The 20625-nt window shown below is 38.7% G+C and overlaps 1 protein-coding gene across 2 annotated transcripts in view; it reads left to right on the forward strand.

Annotated features, from left to right (window-relative positions):
* The first annotated feature begins 571 nt into the window (after positions 1 to 571).
* Positions 572 to 20625, forward strand: part of LOC133455342 (sarcoplasmic/endoplasmic reticulum calcium ATPase 2) — a 29643-nt gene continuing 9589 nt past the window's right edge. For both annotated transcript variants that reach the window (XM_061734312.1, XM_061734311.1), the window contains exons 1-10: positions 572 to 1053; positions 1291 to 1308; positions 2917 to 2999; positions 9307 to 9411; positions 11108 to 11246; positions 16990 to 17070; positions 17782 to 17867; positions 19383 to 19538; positions 19675 to 19816; positions 20023 to 20189. In XM_061734312.1, the coding sequence (XP_061590296.1) occupies positions 936 to 1053; positions 1291 to 1308; positions 2917 to 2999; positions 9307 to 9411; positions 11108 to 11246; positions 16990 to 17070; positions 17782 to 17867; positions 19383 to 19538; positions 19675 to 19816; positions 20023 to 20189 (1095 nt within the window). In that variant the 5' untranslated portion in view covers positions 572 to 935. The remainder of the gene's footprint in view (positions 1054 to 1290; positions 1309 to 2916; positions 3000 to 9306; positions 9412 to 11107; positions 11247 to 16989; positions 17071 to 17781; positions 17868 to 19382; positions 19539 to 19674; positions 19817 to 20022; positions 20190 to 20625) is intronic.

Raw genomic sequence — 20625 nt, forward strand, 5'->3', positions numbered from 1 at the left:
GAGGTAGAGAGAGAGAGGTAGAGAGAGAGAGGTAGAGAGAAAGAGAGAGAGAGGTAGAGAGAGAGAGAAAGAGAGAGAGAGGTAGAGAGAGGTAGAGATGGAGAGAGAGAGAGGTAGAGAGAGATGGAGAGAGAGAGGTAGAGAGAGAGATGGAGAGAGAGAGAAAGAGAGGTAGAGAGAGGTAGAGAGAGATGGAGAGAGAGAGAGAGAAAGAGAGAGGTAGAGAGAGATGGAGAGAGAGAGAGGTAGAGAGAGAGATGGAGAGAGAGAGAGAGAGAGAGAGAGATGGAGAGAGAGAGAGAGGGGGGTAGAGAGAGAGTGAGTGAGAGAGAGAGAGAGAGAAAGGGAGAGAGGTAGAGAGAGAGATGGAGAGAGAGAGAGGTAGAGAGAGATGGAGAGAGAGAGAGAGAGAGAGAGAGAGAGAGAGAGAGAGGTAGAGAGAGAGATGGAGAGAGAGAGAGTGAGAGAGTGAAAGAGAGAGAGCTGGAAAGAGAGAGAGAGGTAGAGAAAGAGAGAGAGATCACTTCCGGGGTCCTGACCAATGGGAGGGCTCCACATGAGCGGCTCGTCACCGGGCTGATTCCGCAACACAAGGACGGAGTGAGCGACGGGACTGAGCTGCAACTCAACACATGTGTCAATTATCCTCTCGGTCAGGGTTAATTCGTAATACATCGCGTTAAAGGAGTCGGGGCTTACATAACCGAACCCCCCCGAGACAGACAGGTGTCGGTGCGAGTCTGTGGCCGGAGCTTTGGGGCCGGAGCCCAGCGGACCACGAGCCGGTTAGCTGTAGCCGCTAGCAGGATAACCGCTCCGCCGTGCCCGCACACCTGCGTCCCGCAGCCCCGCAGCTCCCCGCCTACCGCCCGGTTCCCTCCGCCTCGACCCCCGCAGTGGTCCCGGAGCAGAGCTCTGGTCCAGAGGTCACCACCATGGACAACGCGCACACCAAGACGGTGGAGGAAGTGTTCAGCTGCTTCTCCGTGAACGAGAGCACCGGGCTGAGCGCGGACGAGGTGAAGAAACAGCGGGAGCTGTTCGGACCCAACGGTAGGAGACGGTTCATCCCGGTGTCATGTGTGGCCCAGGGCTGCTGTTACATCACTGTCCATGTTGAAACAGAGCAAAGCATCACTATAGAAGTAGATTTCTATCAGCACATTTGCTCTAATGAGCGTCAGCACCGTGACAGGATGACGCTGTTGTACTTTAAGCGGTGACATGTATATAATTAATTGCCTGTCCATCTTTTTTCTTCTCCTGCGGCCTGAATGGGATGATCTGCAGAGCTGCCAGCTGAGGAGGGTGAGTGGACCAGCCAAATTCACATTTATTATTGACTCTTTCACTATGGATTTTAGGGGTGGGTATTGGGAAGGACCTCACGATACAATACGCATCACGATACTTGAGCCACGATACGATACAAATTGCAATATCCAGATTATGCGATATATCGCGATATTCTACATAGTTCACCGAAAAATTTAAAAATGCATTACATATCTTAAAATCCAAGTTGTATATATGTACATCAGATGATAGTAGGGGTGTAACAATATATCGTGATACAAAAACGTCACAATACGTGTCGTGGAGGTGACAAAGTGTATCGCGATATTGGAATATTAATATTAATCTATTGTGTTGACTAGTAACGCACATCAGAAAAAAGTCAAATCATACATGAGAGAAACTATTCAGTTTGTGGCAAAATATTTGTACTTGTATGAAACTGAAGATGCATAATGCAAACCTGACATTTACTTTTAGTTCAGTTTGTGGAAAATGGTTGGCCTGGCTTTTTCTTTAAAACTTAAACAGTTATAAAGCATTACAAACTGTAACAATTGGGCAAACGTACAGTATTGTTTTGTATTTTGTGTCTTTCAAATAAAAGACCATTTTTTCCAGTCATATGTTCCTCATTCAAGGTTGTTAAAAAAAATACTGCTATAATATCGTATCGTTATCGTGACCTCAATATCGTGTATCGTACCCTATCGTGAGATTAGTGTATCGTTACACCCCTAGATGATAGTGATAATGCATTGGACGGACTGAGACAAAACAATGTAATTCAAACTTTCCATTTTAATTATGCAACATATTTGCATGAAAAAACACACTGAAACACAATGAAAAGTGCAGTGTGTGCATTATTCTTAGATACAAAATACTCAAAATAAAATGCAGTGTCTCACCCACACTGAAATTGAAATCACAAAAATACAGTACAGCTACTTGCCACTGACTTAAAATAACAAAAATAAAATGCAGTGTCTCACCCACACTGAAATCACAAAATAAAGTGCAGCTAGGGGTGGGCAAAAATATTGATACGGCAATATATCGCGATACATACATTGAATATCGATATCGTATCGCGAGACTATGTATCGCGATATATTGCCGTATCAATATTTTTGCCCACCCCTAATAGATTTTAATTTACATTGGGAAAATGTTGTTTTTGGTTTCCATTGTTTCCCTAAGAAAGAAGGAAAATGTTACTTTTTGATAAATCTGTTTTTATTTCTTGCCAAATGTCATATTCATAAGAGTAAATTTTCAAAGAAAACCCCTTGCTTTTATGTTTTCCAGAAAGAAATGGAACTTTACTTAAAACTAATCACTAAATCAAAAAATGAAAAGGCTATTAAAACCGTATACTTGTGTAATATGTATAATCTTCTTGAATAACGAACATCACCCCCGGCACATGTTCTGTATTCTATTTGTATACTGTTCCTGTATACTATTCTGTGATAATTCTTTTAAATAAAGTTAAAAAAAAAAAAAGAGTGGACCAGCGAGTAAACTTACAAGGCGTCACATTCATACCTTACCTTATTCTGTTTGTTTTTTTTTAGTTTTTTTTTTTTACTGATTTTGTTAAACTTTTAATTTCAGGCAAATCTCTTTGGGAATTGGTGATTGAACAGTTTGAAGATTTGCTTGTAAGGATCCTTTTACTTGCTGCCTGCATATCCTTCGTAAGTATGACACACCTATTTCTTGTTTTGTATTTGCAACCATTATGCACCAGCGACTGTAAACAACTTGATGTCATGCATGAACCAAAGATGATTGTTGTACTTTACCACATGTACTGCGACAAGAGGCGGTCCATGCGGGTTGTGTGTGTTACTTGGAAAAACTGCAGAGTGTCACAAGGGTTGAACATTTAGGACCTGAATATGAAGTAAAAATTGTATAATTTTGGTTGCATCACATTGAAGATATTGACCAATAATTGTACATTATAACTGTTTGTTGTGAGTATCAGTACTCTGTGTACTTGAACACTTGCACTTATTCATAACATGGAAAGAAGAGTCAATATTCTTACCATTTTCAATCTTTACTGCATTTATAAGATAATAAATGTCACATTTCCATTCTAGTTTACGGATGAAATATCAAAAAGTCAAGTAGTACTTATGCCATCTAGAACCTTTTAAACTGTCGTTTTTTAAAATTTCATTAAAATAAAATAGTCTCTTAAACAGTTAAACTGTTGATCCCAGTGTTGAGCTGAGAGCTTTACAAATACATGGTGAAAAAGATTCACATTAGGCAGCTTACTAAGCACGGGGCGGGGGGAAAAAGTATGATACAGCAAATAAAGGCATTCACACGAGCATGCTGCTAAATACAATAACCTTCATTGACATTGGGCTCAGTTGGAGATCGTCTGGGCTTTATTTTTATCACATGCTGCTCCTCTAATTTGTAGAAAATTTCAGACCGGAAGTGTGTTTGGGAGCAGCGTTAAGAGACTGGGTTCACTGGTTCATACACTTGCATTCAGCCAAGTGGTACATTTGATTTCCTATTTTGGAACAATATGACGTGTGTGTATTGTTTTATTCCACATTCATTTAATTGCATATAAGGGCTATTTTGTTGTTTAGAAAATTGAGTAAATGGATCATTAAGATCTTAAGTGCTTTAGTAATTTATAGAATGAAGATTTAGTTCATAACGCAGCATCATTCTTGAAATGCACATGAATCAGCGATCATCTCACCAAGATAGAGATCTTTATGTCAAGAAAATGTATCAGTTGTTACATTGGAAGGGAAAAATGGATCTGATATCCTTAAGTTATGTGTGTGAGCTTTGCAGCTGCTAGGACTTCAGGTTGTGTTTTTTTTTTTGTATAACCAAGCAGCACTGATGCAAAAACAGTCTTTTCACCGCCAAGCTCCTGTGCTTTGTCAGCGTGAAAAATAATCAGTGCCTCTAGTTGCGTCAGATGTGAGATTTTGGACCTTAATGGTCACACAGTGTCTGATTTCTTTTTTCTACAACTGAGCATCCTCCCATCTCTTTCCTTCTGGGACATGATAGTAGCCAGAGTTGAGCAAGGCAGAGGAGTGCCCTTAGATTCCAAATTTCGGCTGAAATTTTATCCCAGCTCTCCTTCCTTTCTTTCTGGGTCAGTTGCTCCAGTTGCAATGATGTTTGGTCTGGCTTTGGTTCAGGCTTGCTGTTTTGGAAGCCACCAGGGCTAAAGATGATTTGATGGTCCGAAGCATTCAATCTTGTCCCTGTGCTGAGAGTATATGGCATGTGTTTTCTGTAAGTAATTTTAATTAATGCATACTTTAAAACGGCTGAAAAAGTGGCAAATTGTTACAAAAATGTACCAGCATTTAAAGGAACAGTTAAGTGCTGCCTTGTTGTCTGCTGCCCTCACTATAATAAAACTTGCCATTGCTTGTTTTTTCTAATACAAGCCACAGTATTACGAGTCAGTTGAGGTATCATAGGTCAGCATGTAAGGTATCATACAATAGCCAGGTATTCTGTGCCTTTTCTGTCTTAAGACGCATATTCTAACATTAGAAACTAAATTCTGACATGACCAAGTCAGAAATGAGTATATTGGTTCAAAACATTTAAAATTGTTCAAATGCACCATCTTATGATGCAGCAAAGAAATCTAGGTGCACATGTTGAGAGGGGGGCACGGTTAAGTAGTCTTAAAGCAACATTAAGTGCATATCAGCCTCACAATATATTTCCATTTATTCATCTCCTTCTAAATATATTGATACATCATTTAACACTGGTATAGAGCCCAGCCTAATGGCAATGTCTATATAGGTTACGGTAGGAGAAGACTGAGACGAGTTTGACACACTTTGTTCCTGGCACAGATTTTAAAAGAGGACAGTAATTCCTGTGCTCCCTCTCTTTAGCACACTTGGCCCAGTTTGCAAAACTACATATGACAAAAGAAGCGCCTTATCTTTGCTTGTTAGGTCTAGTTGATATGGCTGATTGAGTCTGGGTTAAGGTCCGTGTTCAAGGTCAAAATAATGGCAGCATAGATGTTTGAGTCTTCCACATTCGTGATCAGTAATTATTTAGTAACTACTTCCTCTAGTATATGCAAGTCAATATTTTGCCCCGACAGAACTTACCTAACTGTCAGGACACTTGGAGGACATTTTTAAGTGAATACCTTAATGGAAATTTTGTTTGAAGGTAAAAAATTAAATAAAAAAAAGTGCCCTGAAGCTTTTTTTTTTTTTTTGCTTCCACCCACATTTTGTAGCTTGTAAATTGAATTTGAAAATGTAAATTGAAGGCATCTTAATTTTATCATTTTTCTGTTGAGTATTTGAATTTTTGTATTAGAATTACACTTTTTTGTTGTATTTTCCATTACGATTTTACTAATGAAACTGTTGGAGTTTTTTTTATCCTCAATACTTTAAAATGAAAAGTGTTGTGTCATCTAATAGATACCTCTGGAGTCAAACCCCAGTTGTCATAGGAGGCAATGCCAGTAATTGGCTGTAATTTCTGCTGCTTGTTTGTGACTCATGATGAAAGTGGTGGGTCAGTGCTAGTATGTAAGTGTTCAGCTGGTCTGAACTTGACCTACAAGCTCTGCACGCGTCCCACAATCCCCACCTTTTGAATTGGAAGTACTGACAGAAGCCAATTTTCTTTCTTTCTTTTTTTTTTTTCTTGTTTTTAAACTTTTGGCTCATACAAAATGTACAGCAAGTCTTTCCAGTTTTCTTTTCACCATTGTTCCAATTCGCTGCTGCCAGCTAAACCGAAGATTTATCTGTTATTCTGGTGTGTGTTGTAATTGGTTAACCGGAAGCCCAATACCCGACATGTTGATCCATACTAATCCACGTGTTTGTCTCCAGCAGGTTAGACCGTTGTAACGGCCTGCGCACTGGGCTCTCTAAACGAGCTGTAAGACAGCTGCAGTACATCCACAATGCTGCTGTTCGAGTCCAGACTAGAACCAGGAAATACAACCATTAGGGCTGCAACTAACGACTATTTTAATAGTCGACTAGTCACCGACTATTGAAACGATTAGTCGACTAATCGGATAATTAGTAATTTTTTCTTAAATTTAGTATGTCACTTTAATTATGTGGCAAATGATAATAAACACGATAAAGATGGGTACTTCAATGAAAAATACAGGACTGTCTCAGAAAATTAGAATATTGTGATAAAGTCCTTTATTTTCTGTAATGCAAAAATGTCATACATTCTGGATTCATTACAAATCAACTGAAATATTGCAAGCATTTTATTATTTTAATATTGCTTAATCATGGCTTACAGTTTAAGAAAACTCAAATATCCTATCTCAAAAAATTTAAATATTCTGGAAATCTTAAGCTGTAAGCCATAATCAGCAATATTAAAATAATAAAAGGCTTGCAATATTTCAGTTGATTTGTAATGAATCCAGAATGTATGACATTTTTGTTTTTTTTAATTGTATTACAGAAAATAAAGAAATAAAGAACACAACATTCTAATTTTCTGAGACAGTCCTGTAGCTATTTTATTAAACTTTGCCGGTGTTCATACAAAAAGTTAATAAAATGTCCTATTTAAAACTGGTGTATTGTTGAAACCCGTCACTCAGACCCGACGTGCTTTCTCTTCAAATGCTTGTGCATTACCAACGTGCTCCCGTGATAAGCAAGGTCGGCTTTGCAAACCTTGCAAGTCATCTTTTTATTTACCGTATCGAGGCTAAAAGGCTCCAAAACTTTAGAAGTTTTGTTACGCGCAGCTGCTACAGGACGGGACGCCGTCATTATTGTTTACCCGCTACCGCTCGGCAGAGACGCTATCGTGCATGCGCGACTCTCGGCAGAGATTGTATTGGGGTGAGACGCCTCACTCCGTTGGAAAAACACGTCTGGCGACAATTGTCGACAATGGAATTCATTGTCGACAATTTTGATTATCGATTTTTGTCGACAACATCGACGAATCGTTGCAGCCCTAACAACCATATCAGTCCAGTCCTCAGGTCTCTTCACTGGCTTCCTGTCGCTCAGAGAATAGACCTTAAAACACCTTTGCTTGTGCACAAGTCTCGTCATGGCATAGCACCAAAGTACATCTCTGACATATTAGAGCCATATGAACCAACTCGGACTCAGAGCCAGGACTAAACAAGGTGAAGCTGCGTTTCAGTTTTATTTTCCTAAAATCTGGAACAGTCTTCCAGAAGATGTGAGACAGACCTCAATTCTGACAATGTTCAAATCCAGGCTGAAAACAGTTCTATTTAGCTGTTTGTATGACAACTGAAAGGACTTTATCTGCAATCTTCATTTTTAATTTAATGAACAAATGATTATTTCTATGTTTTTATGGGATGATTGTATTTGCCGCCATATGATTTTTATGTAGCCGTAAAGCCGTTTGAATTGCCTTGGGTATGAATTTTGCTCTAGAAAATAAACTTGCCTTGCTTGAAAACAGGAATATCGCTACCTATTGTTGTGGAAGCTGACTTAATGTGGTCAGTGAATCAATTCACCTCAAGTATTGAAATTGAGACTAAGAAAACAGTCCAGTTAAAGGGGACCTATTATGAAAAACATGTTTTCTCTTGCTTTAACATATATAAAGTGGTCTCCCCTCAGCCTGCCAACTCAGAGAAGGAGGAAAGCAACTAAATTCTGTAGTGTCTGTACAGCCGCCTGGATGAGACATCCAGTTTGATGTGGCTTCTACGAGCCGTTCAGATTTTGCTGATTTTCGTTACGTAACCAGTGACATCGGACGCTCTCTGTCCATCTCCCTCCAGCCAGCTGCCACTTTATTGAGGTTTTTGTAGTGAAATGAGGAGGTATCATAGAGATAATAATAATAATAATAATAATAATAATGACTTGGATTTATATAGCGCCCTTCAAGGCACCCAAAGCGCTTTACAGAGATCATTATTCATTCATATACATTCTCACTGGTGGTGGTAAGCTATGTTTTGTAGCCACAGCTGCCCTGGGGCAGACTGACGGAAGCGTGGCTGCCATATCGCGCCAAACGGCCCCTCCGACCACCACCAACATTCATACACATTCACACGAGGCAAGGTGGGTAAGGTGTCTTGCCCAAGGACACTACGACGGCAAACTGGGACAGAGCGGGATTCAAACCGCCGACCTTCCGATCATTGGACGACCCGCTCTACCACCTGAGCTACTGCCGCCCCAGAAGATAACTTCTCATTTCAACTAACTGGATCATCCGTTCCTCATCCATGACCGTTTCCTACAGCGCTTTCAACGTGAGCGGAAGGAAAAAAATAGAAGCAGGGCGTCCGACAAATGTTCAGCTCAAAACGCTGCGCCGCGTCATGCTGCGTTGCTGTGGACAGTTAGGACAGTCCAATAGAAAATAAAGCAATGAAATTGATTTTGTCGCTGACGCTCGCTCGCATCACATGGAGTTATGACACGGTGTAACTCCGCCGGCCGGAGCTTCCGCCATTGTTTCGTAGCGGTGTATCGCATCATTCAGGCAGCCAATCAGCACAGAGCCTCATTATCATAGGCTCCCCGACCACTCAGAATCCCGCATAGATAAGGAGGTTAGAGAATGGGAAGATAAAGACATGGCTCAGAGGCTGAATTTCTAATTTATTTAGAAAAAACAATCAAAAGCTTGTTTTTAAGACATTCAAGGCCTGTTTAAAATAGGTATTAGATGCCATAATAGGTCCCCTTTGAATGGCGTGGTTCAGCTATGGCTAGCTCTTTTATTCTAGAATGTGTCGTCTCGGTTAGTTGCAAATTTTCTTTCTTTCTGTCTGTCGCTGTCTTTTCTATAAATACTTTTTTAAAGATTTTAAAATGTTTTATTTTTAAAGGAAGGAAATAGAACTTGGGTGTGTTCATTTCTTGTTGTTTTTGGGCATCTTATTTTATTCCTGATCCAGGGTCTTATACGGTCCAGTACCTCAAACTTGAATGTTTTTTGTTTTTTTTCTATCTGTTTTATGTGCAGGTTCTGGCCTGGTTTGAAGAGGGAGAGGAAACTGTTACAGCCTTCGTGGAGCCTTTTGTTATCCTCCTTATTCTCATAGCAAATGCAATTGTTGGAGTTTGGCAGGTAAGCAAACAGAACATTTTCATATCTACATCAGTAAAAGTTTTTAAACTGCATGGTAATGGGGCCAGCTTCAGTCCTTTCAGACCTTTGTGTAGTGGAGTGAACCTAGATGCTAATAGAGTGAAGATAAGGGGAATGTACAGAGCCGATGTCCAAAACCGTCAAAAGGTCAATGAAGACAATCTTTAAGCGAAAATGAGCATGAAGTAAAGTGCCAACTCTGTAGGTGACGCTAGCATATGAAAAAACTACCATACATCAAAGCAAAGTGCACCAAATGTCAGCATTGGTAGCAAGGTTGCATGCATAGCATCCTGCCTGGGTCTTTTTAATTTCTAGCAATTTCAAAACTTGAATTTCTAAAATTATTTCTTTGATTTGAAAGGCTCATCTTTAATTATGAAATGGGAAGCTGACAAATAAATTACAAGTCTGCAAGGTTTGTTGGGAAATAGGATGTTTACATGAAATCTTTTCGCTGGAACTAGAGTCACTTCAGTGGTGAATATATCCGTTGTCAAATTTTCCTACCAAAATGGTGATTTCTTTCTTTTTTTTTTTATTCTCTCTCCGCTCATTGCAGCCATAGTATATTTTAATTAAAAAATCACAATGGAAATCTTATATTTAAGGTTTTGCCAAAATGGTATGTCACTAACAGACATGTGAGTGTTTTATTATATGATCACGTGTTGGTGTTTTATTATACTAGAAATTGTGTATCTCCTAGGGGTCTTCTTGCAAGAGGATCCAGATTGTCATTGACAAAGTAGATTTGTGTTTTAACGAATGATCTAACAAGACATTTATTAAAATGGAACATGCTTATCCTGTAAGAGATGTGTCACTGGTTTATTTATACTTTCTACAAACGACAGATGTGCTTAATATCTGCAGAGGAAATAATTTCTTATCTGTGGTCAAGGTGGAAAGATTAGGTGTTTACAAGAAAATCACGCTGATTAAAACGTCTGGGGAAACGGTCCAATAAACCAGTTGAACAGGCCACTTGAACATGAAGCTGTGAATTGTTCTGCAAATTTAGAGCTTGTTGAAGCACATGTTGAGAGTTGAGCTTCTTAGTGGCAGTTTGCCTTTTATTCAGGTAAACAAAGCCTCAATGAATCATGCAGAGATAGAAAGTTGTGGCATCTGTTTTTAAAGTTGTTTGTCTGCATTTTATTTCTCTTTCTAGGAGTATAATTACTTGGGGTTTTATGCTTTGTTGTGTCATATCAACTCAAGTACCACCCTCTGTCTGTGGACCTACCACTGAAACTAAGTTATCTTTTTAATAAGACCACCATACAATGAAAGGTCATGTCAGCCGGGAAAATGCAAGGCTGTGTAGGAACAGAGTAGGCAAGAAATGAGTATTTCAAGCAAATGAAGAGAGATGACTTAAAAAGATTAAGGTATTCTCAAATAAACTTGCTTAAAATCCTGGGTTACTCAAGCTTGAAAGGTGAATTATTTTACACACGTCATAACGTGCAATCACTTGTTCAGCATTTTACAATTCAGTCCAGTGTCTACATAATTACAATCTGCTACTCCACCCCAGTTTAGTGTTTATGGATATTTATGTGCCTTGCTTTGCTCTTATAAATTTGACTATCAAATCTGTAAAGTTAAGTTATTTGGTGTTTGAGATTTTGACATTTTTAATTATTTTTCTTTCTCTTTTACTCTTAAGGAGCGAAATGCAGAAAATGCCATTGAAGCACTTAAAGAGTATGAGCCCGAGATGGGAAAGGTATACCGCCAAGACAGGAAGAGCGTCCAGAGAATCAAGGCCAGGGACATTGTGCCTGGGGACATTGTGGAGGTGGCTGGTAAGATGAACATTTTTATCTATACATTTTAATTCTTCAGCTGTCCTTTTATTGTTTGTAAATTGTCATCATTAATCAAAAAAGTAAATGTAGTACAACAGGAATTACTCAAAGTATACTCTGAGGATTCTTAATTGTCTTTTGTTAATGATCATTAACATTTCAGTCCAGGATTCAAATAACATAATTACGATGCAAAGAACCAATGGCCGCGGGGAGTAAATCTGTCGATTCTAATCGTGGATGTAGGAAAGGCACTATTCTGTTAGAATCAAGAGCATTATTTACTGTTTTTTTTTTTTTTTTTTTTTCATTTTAAAACACAGTTGTAGGATAATAAAGGCTCAGATTGAGTAAAGCAGTTATGTAACACGAGCAGTATTTTTTGGCTAACCTCAACTTGGACGGAGCAACATACTACTGCTCTACTTTCTTTTTCTTTAAATAGATACTTTTTTTTGTGTGCTTCTTTCCATTCTTTGTTTAATTATTTAGCTTCCCATAAAGGGTTTTCTTATTCCAAAGCAAAGCTTAAAGGAGTTTGGTCTCAGGAGAAGTTGCTGGAGTTGGAGTTCAGTTTGGTGCTTGCTTGTGAGCTTTTTGGGTATGCACGACATTATTCCCTCATATGGTAATAACTTGCTTCAAAGGCTAATTTACGTTTACATGGTTGCTTGAAGCTGTAGAACTGATCTCAAATAAGGCACTCTGCATGGTAGAGGGATGAAGTAGAATCGAGTAGCCTACTGTCAGCCCCCATAACAAACAGTTTTTATGTAGAGATTTGCGAATTCTAGGTTGAAATCAAAGATGTGGTACAATCTGTGGTATTTTGGTCAAAGTATGCCTGTCAAAGAAATTTTATAAAGACCTCAGGAAATTGTCAACACAAGAATAAAAGGGCAAAATTAGTCTCGAAGCCAAATAGGCAACTTTGATAGTACAGCAGGTCTGAGCACAAGGAAAAGATGCTCTGCTATAGCATAATTCTTTAATTGTGCAGTTTAAAAATGTTGCAATCCTTTTTGTGTTATATACCGGTATATTTTTATTGACCAGTGAAGAAAACTATTGCCATATATCTAAAATTAAGTCTTCAAAGTTGAATATCTCCTGGAACATCCTGCGACAATAATGAGCAACTCAGAAGGGCACTTTTTGACTCAAGTGTAATCTCAGAGGATTAACAGTTGAGCTGATTCAATAGATTCACATTACTTGAGTAAAGTGATTGATGCGTTTTGGGGCTTTCCCCCTCTCTTTCCTGTGTGTGTGTGTGTGTGTCTGTGTGTGTGTGTGTGTGTTAATTAGTTTAGTTTATAGTGTATATCAGTGATTCTCAATTGGTAGGTCGGGACCCCAAAATTGGTGGTGGACCTATTTTCCGTGGGTTGCAACCTGTGCCTTAGGTAAAGCATATAATTTTTATTGTTTTTTAATTTCATGTATTTTGCAGGAAAAAACAGCTGAGTCTGTTTAAAAATGGTTGCTTCTAAACATTTTGATTTTGGTCAGCCTTACCTTTTAAAACTTGATGAATTGACTGAATAGTTTAACTCGTACAGTGCTTGTTATATGTTAGTGGGTATTCAGCTGAAGCTATTATATTTTGGAGTTGAAACTACTTGACAAATGTTGCACTTTATTGGGCATTTTTTCATTGAAGCACTGTTAATTCTGTACAATCTGAGGTTTAAACTGAATCATCTTTTAATTAAATTAATTGGAAAAATTAAATATTTTCCTCGATTTGGGCCATGGCTTCTAATTAAGGTGTGATGGTGTTTCCCAAAGCTGGACCAGTTAAGAACTACTGTTGTATGATATTTTCTTGTAAGTAGAAAGTGTCAATTTAAAACAAATTTATCTGGGAATTATGCTTCATATATCCTCTGGCTGAGTATTTTTCCAGTAGTATTTAAAGTGCAACATTCAGCAGGAATTGTATCTCCCCCCTCCCCCCCTTTTTTTTTCTCCTTCTGATCAGACTTCTTTAAAAAAGTTGGTCTATTTTCAGCTACTTCCATTAATTATATAATAAAATAACAGGTATTAGGATTTGTGTGAATGGATTATTAAATAAACTCTTGAATTTGGGTGATTACATGGTTTTATGAAATCATATGATTGAATAAATTATAAAAAAAAAATAGAATTTAATTAGATTTTGCACTGAAGCCACACAGCCGTTGATGACTCAGACTAGCTAATAATACACATTGTATTTCAGTATAGAAACTAGAAACAATATATATAACTTAAACTGTTGCTTGTGTACCCTATACCACTGATTGGTTAAAATAATTATTAATTTTTAGATAATCAGCATCACAAATTTTACAAAACTGGTCATATGCGAGTACCTTGATTACTCAGATGAGAGATTGAGGGAATGACTGTTGATATTTATATACTTTGCAAAAGCTTTCATGTTAAGGTACGATGGGTCACCCGTATCACGACTCGCAATTCTTACTGAGCTGTACAAACTTGATTACTGTTGGCTCTTAAGTTTTATTAAAACTCTTTACTGGTTCTTTTTGTGCCAGATCTTCACTGGAGGTCGGATGTTCTCTTTCTCTTATGGCTTGCTTTGGTTTCATTTTATTTCAGCCTTATTTAGCCTCTTTAGGGCAGTGATAACCAATAGCATCTATTGTTGGAGTGATGAAACATATGATATAATAGAAAAATAAATACAAATGTATAAATATTTCTGTCCTCCAAATGGCATGTCCAAAGCTACCTTCTTGTTTTGAATTGTAGTCTAGTCTCTCATCACACATGACATTTCTCAATCCGAACTCAGCTGTTTGTCTGTTCGGCTTTTCTCTTGCCTCTTGCATGAAGAAGTACAGTTCCATTATCACAGCACTCTGAAAATTATACAAGATGTATATTTTCATGTGAAATTATGTGGCGTGTCCTTTGAGAGCTGCTGGAAGTCATTGAAGTTCCCATAAGGTTGTAAGCCTACGTGCTAGAACATGATGTAGCTAGTCAGTGGGAGAGAAAATATACAAATGCTTAAAGGCATCACAAATTTCACTGGACCCCCCATGATGAATAATTCGGTGCCATGTAGCCTGGACTTGAACTCAAATACTTTTTTAAGTGAAGTGTGTTTTATTTTGCGTTGTATAATTCATATTTCCTCACATTTTCTTAATAGTACATGAGAGAAACTTATTCTTTACAAACTGATAGGATGTTAATTGCATGCAGTGCGACATTTGTCTCTTACACGGGGGAAGAGTTGATGCAGCTGAAATCCTTTGGTCCCAAGGGAGAAGGAAAGGCCCTGTCCCAGAGGCTGTCCTCTGTCTCTGTAAGAAGGAAAAATAAAAAGATCATACTCCATAAGACGGAAGGCAAGATGTTGAAAGGACTATAAATTGGAAAGCCCGAGGCCCACAGGGTACAGGATTGCATTGGAACAGCAATACCGTGCCAGCTACTGGGAATCGTGGCCATTGTAGTCACTGAGGGTGGTCTCGCATAATGTGCTGTGGAGCGGTTTCAAACTGTCCCACAAGCTAGGCGTCGGGTCCAATAGACTAGTACTGAGTCCACTGGACAATTAAGTGTAAAACCTAAGAAACCTAGTGCTCACATCTCCCAGAACCTGTCAAAACTTTGCCACATCGATATCACCATTAGTGCCTCCATCATCACATGCCTGAAGAAATGTATCTCCAGTTCAGGGCGTTCAGAAACCTCCCCACCTGTAACTTAGGTCATTCTTTGTGGAGTTTAATCACCCGGGTGGGGAATAATGCAGAGTGGAAGCACATGGCTTTTATAGAGTGGTCCACTCAGCAAAAATGGTCATCAGTTTCAACGTCCCTGGTCCACAGAATGGTTTTGTCAATTACTGCAGTACAAGAGCCAGGAGGAACGGCAGAGACCATGTTACAATCAGAGTGGTGCTATAGTTTGCTCAGGGCCAATAAATAGAGGATTTTGTTACTAACTTGGTAACAAAGTAGATCACAAAGTTGGTGCAGATAAGTCAGCTGTCCAATAAATGGAGCTAAGTGGCAACATTCAAGTTTTTGATTAAGTGAATAGATCTTATCACACGTTTTTTGTTTCCAAACTATCTTAATTGCCACTGAAAGTGGGTTACCGTAGTCTGCTTGCTGTGACCTTATTCCCAGTATACCTCAATGGGTAGAAAATAGCATGTGTTTTTGCTATTACTCCATTGGTAGGATTTCTAATTAATGACTTTTTGTTGAAACTTTCCCACAGGGCTTTGAGTCTTTTCTATTTCCCCTGTTCCCCTGCATCTACCCTCCTTTTCACATCTCTCTTAAGGGATCTAGTTTGAAGTCAGACAGGTGATAAAGAGCTTTTGACAGCGTGTAGACAACAGGAGTACCAAATATGGTAGTTCAGCTTCTCCAGTTCGAGCATGACCATTCAGTCCACACGTGTCCTGCACTAATAACATTTTAATAAATCCTGTAATGTGAGCTGGATGTGAAGCAATGCTGCATAATTTACTGGTTACATAAGTTTAACTTGATTCACTCACTTATTTTCTATTGGGGGGCATTTTAGAACGGCTGTGTACGCAACCCCACGTCATACTGTTTCTATTTCAACTTATGACATGGAGTGGAATCTCTGCTTAAAACAGATGTTTTTAACATGACCCTCCCCCAAAGCCAACAGCACGTTTTTTAACTGATCAAAATAGTTTTGCCATTTTTGGGTGTGTTTCGAAGGACTCATCTAACCCTACTTTTCCTCATATCCTTTTTCTTACTTTACTCGTCAGGGCACTGCTTAGCCCGCAGGGTCAGTTTACATGTCTGTCTGCACTCTCCACCGTCCATGCAGTTATTTCTCTTTAAGTCTTTAGATCATTGCTTTTATCTCCAGCCTTTCAAGCCGTGTGATCTCTGGAAAATGTCTCCGATGTAATATCAGTAGTTTCCACTCAGTTTTCCTCTTTTTAGGAGTTAATTTAAATGTCAGCTATTAATAATCACCATAAATATAAATAATACATAAATAAATAACTTGACAAATATGTTAAATCTGCATTATGGCATTTATTTTTCACATTATTATTGATTGACCTTGCAAGAGTTAAAATGATGGATGAGAAAAGATTACAAGCAGACAAATATCCGGTGTACTAATGAAACCACAAGGCTAAGGAGTTTATCACTTAATAAAACCAGGCCTAGCTGTTTGTAATAAGCTTAACAAAAACAAAATAAAAGCATCTGAACTGTTTCCTTTTTTCCCCCTCTTATCTATTTAACAAAGCAAATAAATGTCTGTTGTGGAACTTAAAGGATTTACAGAGACAACATTTTTTCTTCAAATGTACATTTTTAAGGTTTGTTTTACTAGGGATTTCTTAAAGCCCAGTGTCAGTGGAAAGAATGTGCTGCAGTCTATTTATGTCCTGCGCAGGAGATGAGTGGAACATTAATAATTTTTAATGCATGTCTCTCCTCCAGCCTTTCCAACAAATAATTTAGGTTTGATTGTTTTATTACTGAAGTGTATGAGTACAATAAGTCAGCTGCTGATTTTTATTTCCAAGTGTTCTGTGTTTGCATTTAGCTTCTTGTTCCATTTCTTTCATTAATATCTTTTTTTTTTATAGAAGTTGGTATTAAAAATATCACTGTACATTTGGGACAGCTATTTTGTAGATTTTTAATTTTTTTTTTAATTCAATGGATTAAGACTGCTGTGTTTTTGTAATTTCTGGTCACAGTTGGAGATAAAGTGCCTGCAGACATCAGGCTGACTTCTATCAAATCAACAACACTAAGGGTTGACCAATCAATTCTTACAGGTAAAATATTTTTATACTGTGAGCTGTGTTGGTCCTCTCTATTTCCTGTGTCCTGTTTTTAAAATGTTAACATAGTTTTCATATTAGTTAATTTTACGTGTTACTGTATTTTGGTTTCTTACAATCTTTTGCCTGCTTCTGCAATAAAATCATCTTTCCATCAACCCAGACACCTAAGGAAATAAGACGTATCCATGTTTTACACTCAAGCCTTTTTACACCCAGTAGTTATGGCTGCGCAGGCTATACCAATGTGAAAGAAAGTTGCTGGAAAATAAACAGATGATTGGCCAATAAGAGAGCTGGGAAAGGAAGGGGAGAATATTTAAGGATCCTAATTGTACAGGGGAAGAAGTGTATTTGAATTAAGTATTTAAAACTCTCGCAAATTTCTTGGGATATTTTGGTGATTTTAGCTATTTTCCTCATCTGTCCTTCCACATTCCTGCTTTACTCTTTTCAGAAGTTTGTGATCCTTGCACCCTTGATAACAACTAAAAACACTGCTGTGTAAGCAGACATTAAATGAGGGGTTTGGAAAGCGGTGCTAGGGCAGTGTTTGATAATTGACAGGCCTGCTCAGTCAGCTGTGAAGCCATTTCCACGTATCTGCCGAAAATTTCAACTAACTGTCACAATTACCTCTTCATGCTCTGCTGTGTAGAAACTCTCACTTCTTCCTCTTCTCTTGATGTTATTCTCTTCTTGCAGGGGAGTCTGTGTCTGTAATCAAACACACAGACCCGGTTCCCGACCCACGTGCCGTCAACCAGGACAAGAAAAACATGCTCTTTTCTGTAAGTGAACAAGACCATTTTAGGCTGTTGGATTTCTTTTGCCCTTTTATAATTTTTACTGTATGTTTGACTATACTTAGGCACTATATTGTTCTTATATTTTTCTTAAAAAATTTGAATAGGGAATGTTTTTTTAATAGATATAGGTAAACATACTGTGCCCTTCTGAATGACTAAATAAATTGGTGTTACAATTTCTTTACTGTTTATGTCAAAATGCAAAAAATAGCTTCCAACAATGGATGATGTATATTTTTAATAAGGTGATGCCCTGAACACTCATGGTACATGTAAAATTCTATCTAGGGTCATTGGCTCTTAATTAGAGCAGTTTCACCCCTTTGCCCTTAAATCTGGATGATTCAAATCAAACTTTATTTATAAAGCACCTTTCATACATAAAATTCAACACAAAGTGCTTTACATAAAACAAATAATAAACATAAAACGTATTAATGCCCTGCCCCCCTCCCCGCACACACACAGACAGACGCAAGCACACCACAATTCACCCGAGTTACACACACAGACACACACGCAGACACACGGTGTAGACATGGCTGAGCACAGAGGATCCAAGTGAGGAAACTGTAACAGGGAGCCGTCCAGGCCAGGTCGTCTCATAGCTCGCAGTTACAAGGGGAGACCCCACAGAGACCATCCCGGCCCGGACGGATAGAGGAGTCCACACCACAGCGGTGAAGCCGTGGTGCAGAGCTCCACAACCATCCAGGCCAGAACCACTCCCAGGACGACCCCAGGGCGACCCCAGGACGACCCCCTGCAGGCCAGAGTCACTCCCAGCATGGAGGCTCCCCATGAGGAAACACTGGAGATAAAAGCTACAAGAAAGCAGGATAAGATGCACTAAAAGAGTTTAAAAAGTATAACATAACATAAAATTCTAAAAGTATGTCTAGAAAGCGAGACATTAAAAACTAAAAGAATAAGACAGTAGAATGTATAAAATAGACCATAAATAACGACTAAAACATTTAGATACAACATTGAGATAAGACAATGGAAATAAAATATGATAAAAAAGGATAAACTAAAGATTAATATAAAACAGAGTAGTAAGATCCAATAAAAATAAGGGTGAGCATAAGAAATTTAAAAGAGTTAAATGAGTCAGTTAAAAGCCTGATTAAAGAGATGGGTCTTGAGCCTCTTTTTAAAAACATCAACAGTCTCTGCGGCCCTGAGGTTCTCCGGGAGGCTGTTCCACAATCGGGGACCATAAAAACTGAATGCGGCCTCCCCGTGTGTCCTGGTTCTGACTTTTGGTATCGTTAAAAGGCACCGGACGACCTCAGGGTCCGCGAGGGTTGATAGGGTAAAAGTAGTGCAGACAAATAAGAAGGACCAAGACCATTAAGACACTTAAAAACTAGTAAAAGAACCTTAAAATCGATCCTGAAGCGCACGGGGAGCGAATGCAAGGATTTTAAAACAGGTGTAATGATTACATGCTATGTTTTCTCATGTCAAGCTCTTACCACTTAAACTCTACAGGGAACCAACATCGCAGCTGGAAAGGCTGTTGGTGTGGTGGTGGCCACAGCTGGCAACACAGAAATAGGCAAAATCCGAGATGAGATGGCTGCCACTGAGCAGGAGCGCACCCCACTACAGCAGAAGCTGGATGAGTTTGGACAGCAGCTATCCAAGGTTAGAGATGTTTCAGGGAAATGTTTGCATTTTGTATTGCAAATGTTTAAAAAAAAAACACTAGTTCTCTTAACTTAAATTGTATGGTCTTAATTATTGTAGGTTTAATTTTAATTGCTACTGCTTTTAATTTAAGGTTATCACATTGATCTGCATTGCTGTATGGATCATCAATATTGGTCACTTCAATGACCCTGTCCATGGAGGTTCCTGGATTCGAGGCGCAGTCTATTACTTTAAGATTGCTGTAGCTTTGGCTGTCGCTGCTATTCCCGAAGGTATGCAAAGAATTAAAATACAGCCACTTCTTGTTAGTTATTTTTTTGTCTCTTCCAATGAAAAATATCAATATGAGCTCCTTTTCAGATTTGTCATCTCTGTAATAGATTACACAAAGAGCATTTCTTTCTTGAGTTGTCTGTTTCTTCCTTCAGTTTTGAATAATCATCTTTCCCTTTTTGGACTTGTTGCTGTCGTCATCTAGGTCTTCCTGCTGTTATCACTACTTGCTTGGCTTTAGGAACGCGGCGAATGGCCAAGAAGAATGCCATTGTCCGCAGTTTGCCCTCCGTGGAGACCCTGGGCTGTACATCTGTCATCTGCTCTGACAAGACTGGCACACTGACCACTAATCAGATGTCTGTGTGCAGGGTAAGGGAACGTTGTACAGTAGCTAGTAGTACCTTTTTATCTAAGCAACTGTGGCCATATCCATTTCTTTTTTCTTGGGGAAACTATTTTGACCATAAATGGCTTGTATTTTGCTAGTGAATGCTACTTGGGTGTTTATTTATAGAAGATTACAACAGGATCTTAGATCTTGATAGTAGTTGCAGATGAAAAGGATATTATATATGGACCACTGTTTGGGAATAGTTAATTGTATCAAATCAAGTCATACACAAGAGTGTGCTCTAATCTTTGCCTGTTTACCTTTCAACGACTGAGAAAATCTCCAGATCTGAACCAGATTATTAGTTTCAAAATGAAAATACAGTAAGAATTGAAAGGAGGAAAAAGTCTATCCCTGTGCAAACTTCGGCGGAGTAGAGCTTCATTGACTCCATTCTGGACTGTTTATTTAGTG

Source organism: Cololabis saira, chromosome 11 (genome assembly GCF_033807715.1).
Source record: "Cololabis saira isolate AMF1-May2022 chromosome 11, fColSai1.1, whole genome shotgun sequence".
NCBI classification, from domain to species: Eukaryota; Metazoa; Chordata; class Actinopteri; order Beloniformes; family Belonidae; genus Cololabis; species Cololabis saira.